General features: G+C 43.7%; 1 protein-coding gene across 1 annotated transcript; it reads left to right on the top strand.

Moving 5' to 3' along the window:
• Nucleotides 1–6,255: 6,255 nt before the first annotated feature.
• On the top strand, nt 6,256–8,075 carry LOC136487703 (uncharacterized). Its single transcript, XM_066484803.1, has 3 exons — nt 6,256–6,333; nt 7,075–7,443; nt 7,995–8,075. The coding sequence occupies exons 1-3, from the start codon at nt 6,256–6,258 to the stop codon at nt 8,073–8,075; spliced, it is 528 nt and encodes a 175-aa protein (XP_066340900.1).
• The last annotated feature ends 386 nt before the right edge of the window (nt 8,076–8,461 follow it).

Here is an 8,461-nt window from a genome sequence, read left to right as displayed (position 1 = left end):
TTACCTTTCCATCATTTTATTATGAGTGATCATATTTTATCACCTATGTGCAAGTAACGGCAGGTTACTCACGCTACCGATATCCTGAGCATAGCAGCTACTCGACCTATACTAGTAGGACTCATAGGTAAATATATTTATGCATGTAGTTTCCATAAAATGCCTGTAACGTAAATGCACATCATATATATATATTCATTGATTATTAAAAATAGGGGTTATGTGCCGGGGCCTGCCTTGGGCAGGCGCCGGGTCAGCAGGGTCAGCGCCAATAGGCTCCTGGGCTTCCTCCTGTGCGAAGATCTCCTCCTCATACTCCTCGACCACCTCATCGTACTCCGGCTCGCCGACGGGCACAAAGTCTACCAGTTCATGATCTACATGAAATGATGATGCAATGTTTAACAACATGACAACAACAATTCTTAACCCAAAAGTACATCAATTAAACTACTAAGTGGGGTCTACCTACTGAAGGCTAAGCTACGTACCGTCACTACTAATAAGTATGAAACATAACCTACATCCTTATAGCAACTAGAGGTATTGCTACTCCTAATACCAAATTAATTGAGATGCGATAAAACAAGAGTAATAGCTATTTTATTTAACATCCCATTCTATGGCTACAAAATTTACAGCAAGTACCTAATAACCTAACAAGTCTACTATAAAATTTTTATGTACATAGCTATCACTAATTACCCACAAATATTCCTACAAGTATTAATCTACCTAATATTAGTACCCTAGTTTTGAATTTATGATCCAATACTCGCCACAACTAATTGCATTCTAACTTTACTAACAAGTAGATGGTATTTTTGCAAACCTAACAAAACTAGTCTCACTATTTTTGGACAACTACGCAATTTACTATGATTTATCGAAGTTCAATCCATAACTAAAATAAATAAACATTTCTTATTTACTGGAATTAAGAAAACAGAATTCTACTCCTGGGCCCAACTCGCGCTGGCTCGGCCCACGCCATTTTCCCGCTCGCGCGTGCCAGCAGGCCTCAACGCGGCCCACACGGGGGCGTGGCCCAGCCGGCCAATGGCCCACGACTGCGGAAGGCCCGCACGCGATGGCAGAAATGCACAGACACCCCCGAACTACTATGAATTCGCAGCGAGCTCTAGGACACTATTTCACCAGTCTATAGTTTTACAGCTGCACCCTCCCCTTTCTCATTCTTACCTACGGTGAAGTCCCCGGCAGCCGCGCGCATGCTGGCGCGACGCCGTGGGCATCGAGCGACCACGCTGGCGCCACCCGAGCCTCCCAGGCCTAGCTAAGGGGCCGATGAGTACTTCCATGGCAACGCACGATGTCTGGAAGCGGTATGGCGAATGGGGGCATCGTCCCGGATTCCCTCCCCGACGGTGATCTCAGACCTATAATGGCGGATACGTTCCCGTGAGCCATAGCAAAAACGAAGCAAACCCAATACCCAGCGAGCTCGAGGTACTACCCACGGAGGCCCTGGAGGTGACGGTCTGGCTGGAGAAGGCTCGAGTTGAGTTGGCCACGTGCGCACCGACGAGGCGATAGCGCCTAGTGATGGCACAGCCGCGGCGGTGGTGGCTGGCCTACTGTAAGCTACGGCTGAGGTGCGCAGGATGCTCAGGAGGGTCTGACGGTGCACTGAATTGCTACTAGGTGCTTGGAATGGCTACCTTGCCGACGGTGGGCGTCCGTCCGGTCTTATGGACCCGATGGCGCGGCATTTAGAAATTGGAGCACAGGACAGAGCTATAGGCGGCGATGTGGGGTCAGTAGGACTACAGGCTACCTAGCGGTGTCGAAGGCGTGCTCAATTTGAAACAAGGCACTGCTGCCACGATGAATTTGAAGTGGCCGCCACGGCGGCCATGGAGACAGCGGAGGCAGGGGAGTCCTGGTGTGGCTTGGCTCGGACTGGCTGTGGCTATCAACGCAACAAGCCAACACGTACCATGATGGGGGACAGCGGGATGTGCCCTAGGCTACTGTCTATGTGGCCACGGCTGCAAGCCGACGAGACTCGGCATGGCGACGCAGCGGGCAGCGCCAGACAAAAGGGGACTGTGTGATGCAACGTGGAAGGGATGGCGGAGCAGGCTATTGTCCACCGCGCGAGCAGCCAAGGGGACTCAATGGAGCAGTGCCGGGCTTGGCCGTTGGTGGCGTGTAGCGTGTGACCTGGTGTGCCTCCGGCCAAAACAGGGCAGGACACGACGCGGTAGAGCTCGGCTAGCGTCCCGGGCACAACGCGTCAGCCGGCGAGATGACCCACGCGCTAGCAAGGGCAGCAAGCAGCCAAGGCAGCAGCACAGGGCATGCTCGCGTCGCATCCACGGTGGCATGAAGACATGGCCTGCGCCTCGGCGCGTAGGGTGAGCCAGCCATGGCGGCGGTGAGCAGCAGCGGTGGTCGCGGCCTGCAGCGGAGGCAGATGGCCAAGGCGCGCAGCGCAAAGCCCAAGCGCGTGCACTGGCGCGGCAGTGGGACACGACCGGCGCGACAGTGGGACACGACCGGCGCGATAGTGGACGCGGCCGACGCGGCAGTGTGCTGGCAAGCCAGCAGCGAGCCAGGCCAAGTGGTGACCACGCCCAGAGCTAAGCCATGTGCTGTGCTCGCTTTTTAAAGCAGCTAGAAAATTCATACACGATGCTCCAAAAGCCGAACCAACTATTCGATGCACAAGAGGGTACGTTGGGCTGTCAATTGGAGTCAAGATATCGTACCACTTCCTAAGCCGATCGCTCTACAAATATCACCAAAGGTGGCTTCGTCGACCCCTTTGTAAACCTACGCGAAACGACGTCACTCCGAACGATTTCGTGTCGAACCCCCATTTCGACCTACGGGATGTACTAGTTAGTTATCCATGTCCTCGACTGCACATGTTTATCGCCATTCGCAAAACGTTTTATAACATTTTTGTTTGATGACAATTCAATTAGAATACTCAGCAATATTATGTGACGCGAAACATAACCTTTGTTTCATGTTTCATATAAATGTTTCAAGGACCGAACATTGCTTTATAACTCATGCTTTACACATATGCACATAACCATAATGCTCATGCGATGTTTTAGCAAAACAGTGCAATGTAACACCGAGGGTGTTACAATTATTAATATATCAGTTTGCATGTGTGCTTCAGTATTACTAAATCTGAATTCATGTTGTTTTCTCTCCAATCCTTTATTAATATAGCAGTTTCCATGTTTGTTGCCCCTCCAATAATTTGTTGTCTGATGCACTATTTGTTTTAAGATGGATCTAACATATTGTATCTACTGCAGATGGTCAGTACATGCAACAAATGTGTGCCCAATTTTCGTGCAGCTAAAAGGAATGATGGTTCTAAAAGTGTAGGCGGTTCCATGGTCCATTCCATTCGACACACACGCCGTGTTGCCAACAGCAGTGCAGCCCAAATAAATGATGGTTCTGGAATTGCAGGCGATGCCTCACAAAGGACAATAGTTGTTGAAGCTCCCCCAATAGAGCCACCCAAGAAAAGAGGAAGGAAGGCAGGGTCCCGAACAAAATTTAAACAACCTCCACGAGGTGTTAAAGTGGCTCTTAAACCAAGTGGTGATGAGTGAGTGCATTTCTTGCTTGATTCTTTGTTGGCTCCTGATCTTTGGTGCTAGTAATTTGGTAGCTGCACATGATGTCCTTTTACTAGCATATGCACATAATCCTTGCAGCCAACCTTTTGTGCTGACCTGAAAAAAAGGACAACGCATGATTAAAATTGCAGGTTACATACAGTGTACTTTGTTTCTGGTTTACCCCAGCCACTACGCTCTGGTCTTGCTCGTCCAAGCGTATGAGCTCCTGACGGTGCAACAATTTCCTACAGAGCACAAAATAGTTGTGATTAGCAAATATAGAATTATGCCAAGTCTAATTTAAGCACAGCATTCAGTTCACACTTCACACCTTGTCATTCAGGCCCATTCTATAGAATACTTCACGCAAAGTTCCGCAGGTGAAGGTGGGCCAGCAGCTGAATGGTGAGAAAATAGAAATATGAGTAACCTCGGAATAAAATCTTCTGTATAGAAATAAAGCACTGGTACATCAAAGAAGCAAGCAGTATAGAGTGTTAAACTGTCAACTTAAATAGTTATATGGCACATGAAGAGATCAATCAGGAACCACCGGATAGGGGTGTTTGGAAACATTGCAATGCTTAGGAAGATAATGTGCAGTGACATTTTTAATTCTATGACCATAAGACAACTCTATGAACATGATTCTATTCTAGGTAGCGCAGCTTTCAATATTTTCTTCTCTGCATGTTCAGCCATTTGATTTGACCAGACTGTAGATCCCACAAAGGTAATTCTTTAAAAAGACTTATGCTGTATAGATCACATAACACTGTTCTATGACTTTAGCTTGCTTCTACATTCAAGTCTTATCTTATACTAATTAAATTCCAAAATAATATAGATTAATCTGTCCTAAGCATCTCAAAAGCTGAATTTGGAGGCACTACAGGTAACACAACAAACGCTGGTGGAATGAAAAGGGATACCATTAAAAGTTAGCCAGGACTGTATTTACATCCTCTACTTGCAATATTGCGTCATTATTTTGTTTGTATTTTAATTTTTTTGTGCCATTGCAGGCAAATAAACAATAGGTGCCATAAATCTGATAGGATGTGTCTTAGCTTAAAGTGGATGATGTCCAGGACTAGGACAAAGTATATTTTCTGTGACATGGATCATTTTCCACCACTAATCCAGGACATGGATCATAAACTTTTGTAATACTAGTCTGTTGAAAGCTGCCAGTGTACTGACATGCCAAACTTTCATGAACAACTAAGCAAGCAAATACAAGTCATCTGTGGGATTAAATATGATAATGATTTGATAAGAGATAGTTTATCAAAGTTTTAATCAGGGAGTTAGCTGAAAGTTTGCTATGGTCATTACCTGTTTTGTTGCAGATAAGAAGATTATGGCTTATAGTACCTAGCAGCAACCATGATTTGTTTTCCTTGTCATCTCTTTCATAGAGTTCAATTCATATTGTTGTAGTAGGTGAGTGTGGCACAAGAAGATCCATATACTTGGCTGCTAGCTGGTAATAAAACAGTAAGCTGCACCAAACTCTACTATTTTAGCAACTACTAGTGACTGTGACTAATTGGTGATTAATTAAGCAGTAAGCTGCTGATCACACTCAACTATTTTAGCAACCATTAGTGCTTAGATGGTTGTCTACTTGTGTGTACATATAATATGAACTTTTTTTGAAATTTATGTAAACCGCGCCAAAGTCTTATCTCTTACATGTTCACTGTGAACTTCCATGTCCAAATACTTGCATGAATTCTACTGCAATTGCTATGAACTTCCATATCCTAGCAGCCTTTTGTGCTGACCTGTTACTTTATTTATAGGCAATTTAGTTATATTTACTACCCGCCACCTTACAAATACGTTACTCAGCTTGGGGTCATACTTAGAAGAGAATATCCAGGTGTGATTGTGGAGGTGGATGAGAATGGTGATGAATTCAAGTGCCTAGCTCTGGATTGGGCTGATTATTTTCATAAAAATCCTAAGGCTACGGAAATAACAAGGGGAGAAAAAGTGGTTTCCGAATTTTGGGTAAGATACCCATGTTCAATCTGAAATTTCTGAGCAACATCTAAAACTTGAAATTTCTAAAATCTATGCAACGTGAAACCTATGTTCATGGTTTTGTACACATGCAGCGTTTGTTCCAAGCTGCAGCAGGAGATCAACAAGATGCGGACTATGTTCTAGAGGCCTGTTTGAAGAAAAGGGTGAGGAACATGATGTATCAAGTCCGTGTGGATGCAGTCAAGGAGTACTACAGGGAAATAAAACACATAGAAATCAAAGATGCAGTAGCATGCCATATTGACCTCAAGTATGAGCAATACAAGCAAGGAAAGCTCGAGTGGTTGAATGATGAGGTGTGGCTCCTCCTTTGTGCTTATTGGTGCTCAGATGAGTACAAGGTCAAACATAAGAGGGGGCAAACATCTCGCTCAAGTAATGAAGATATTGCTCAAAACCGAGGAGGATCTAGACCATTCACAGAGACACAAGAAGTATTGGTATGCACGTGTATATTCTTTATTCTTTAATGTCTTTTTAGGAGTAGCCTATTGTATATTCATATCTCATTGGAAAATTTACTATTTTTTAGGAAGCTAACTTTGGACCACAGAAAGCAACCCCTATTAATACATTTGCTGCGATGAAATCTGGCATGAAAAGCTTGGATAGCAATGGTAGATGTGGTCCAATCAGTAGCCAGAAAGCACAGAAACGCATGGTATGTATGTGACATGTGTGCTGAAAATTTCTTCTTGTACAGTTCTAGGGTGTATACTACTTCGAGTGGTGTTGAGTTTACTTGAAGATATTACTGCCCCCCTAAAGATAAAAAGGGGGTCATATCTCACCTAATCCAGTGAAAGTCATGCACCATCCTATGTGCACCACAATGTGTAGTGCTTTTATTTGCTGTGGAATGCCTACCGTAGGAAGCACAACAAGCAGTCTCTCTCTCTCTCTCTCTCTCTACATATAGGCATATATACATATACAGTCTCTGTGTGGGAGAGGAAGATGCATGTTGTCATCATAATGGTCTCTGGATCCATTGCTGCAACCAGGCTTTGTGGTTGTGGACCTGCTGCCATGCTGCTAGCTACCTGCAAGCAAATAGATACAAACAGTAGCTATCTTCAATTTTCAGGAATGGTCGTTGCCCCAGCAACCGGCACTTAGCACCCCTCTGGTATCTTATTACTCCCCGTTGAATGAGCAATGCTTCTTTGTGCTTTTTCACCCTGTTAACTTAAGAATCAGGTCTATGTTGTAGCTAGAAAGATGTGGAGAACTTCTTAAACTTTTCGAAATATTAAAGAACATATTTTTTCTATGATCTAGAACTCTAGTTATGATTTATTTAACTTTCTTGCTGCTGTCTAGAAATTTCAGAATACAACGTTACCACGTTTTGGCTATATGTAAATCTGTAGAACATGTTTCCTTGTTCTGGTCTTTGTAGGATGACTACCTTGCTGCTATTAAGAGGATAGAATGTGCAAACGAAGAGGATGGAGACGGTGCAGACATGGAAGTGGATGGGCGTGAGGTTGGGCAACAACAATATTTGAATGGAAAGGCGCTATATGATGTGTCTAGTGGTGCCACGAGAAAGCATGGGCGTCTTGCCATAGCAAATGGTGCGGTTAAGTCTTCATATGTCAGGGCAGCCGGAAGGGAAATAAGTGTGCGTCCATCAAATTCAGTGACTATGCAAAACATGTCTCGAGAAATGGAAGAGCTACGTCGTGCAAATGGAAGGCTGGAACGAGAGAATCATGAAAAGGACAACGCACTGCAGCAAAACAAAGTTCTTGTAGGCTTGGTACTGGTATGTGCAATGCTCTTGTAAATAATTCACCAATATTATATGTGAATTATCTAATGACTTAAATCTGAAATATCCGTGCTTGCAATACACTTATAGAACCTTTACCAGGAGATAGGAAGGGTAGTACCAGAAGAAGTGTTACGACACTTGTCTGCTATGCAAGCAATTGTGAGTATATCTTCATTCCACTATCAACATGTTTTGTAGCTGTCATATCCATCACTTAGAGATTTTAATATGGAAAGGAAGTAGAAACTGATTAGTATTTTGTGGGGTAATATTCAGAATGTCAACACACAATGTAGCAGTGAGGAAGTGGCCTCATGTTGATTGTTGTATAGCTACTGCAGTGAATTTGCATAGCTATTGCAGTGAGGAAGTGGCCTTATGTTGGTTTGTAATATTTCACACCTTGAAAACCAGCAGTTTGAATACTTTAAACCTTGTCCAATTCCACTTACTGTTGTAACCTTGTCCAATTTAGAGGCTTTGCTAAAAGTGTTATATTGTTGGGAGACAATTTCACTTACTGTAACTTTGTTCACATTCAGGCAATTAGGTCTTCTCATGCTACCTCAGAATCTGCCAACAATGGTCCACACCAATGGGGATCTTCATGCTACAAACGTTGACAACAATCAAGGTTCCGACAACAATGACGATCATGCATCGATAATGTGATGGTTGTGTTTAGTTGCAAAACATGGATGTGATGGTGGTTTCTTCTTTTATAGAGTTGTGCTTTTGCACATTAACTAGTAGGTGGCTCTAATCTGTTAGCATTAGTTTTAGCTATAATATGACTCAATGATGCATGCTGGTACTTTACTCATCTTGACTGAGACCTGAACTGTTGAGATGAGATGGTAATGCTTTTGATTGTATTGATGCCGGACCATCTGGACATCATCTATATGTAGCCCGGATGCCATTAATGAATGTGTTGAACATTTGGATCTTTATATGTATGCTATCTATTATGTTGTGATGAAATTACAGTATGGACAGTCCATATTTA

Source organism: Miscanthus floridulus, chromosome 10 (genome assembly GCF_019320115.1).
Source record: "Miscanthus floridulus cultivar M001 chromosome 10, ASM1932011v1, whole genome shotgun sequence".
NCBI classification, from domain to species: domain Eukaryota; kingdom Viridiplantae; phylum Streptophyta; class Magnoliopsida; order Poales; family Poaceae; genus Miscanthus; species Miscanthus floridulus.
This window is presented reverse-complemented; position numbering and strand designations above follow the sequence as displayed.

Coding starts and splice junctions, on each gene's coding strand:
- LOC136487703 (XM_066484803.1), top strand. CDS start 6,256: ATGAAATCTGGCATGAAAAGCTTGGATAGCAATGGTAGATGTGGTCCA. Junction 6,334..7,074: donor AGAAAGCACAGAAACGCATG/GTATGTATGTGA, acceptor TGGTCTTTGTAG/GATGACTACCTTGCTGCTAT. Junction 7,444..7,994: donor TTCTTGTAGGCTTGGTACTG/GTATGTGCAATG, acceptor GTTCACATTCAG/GCAATTAGGTCTTCTCATGC.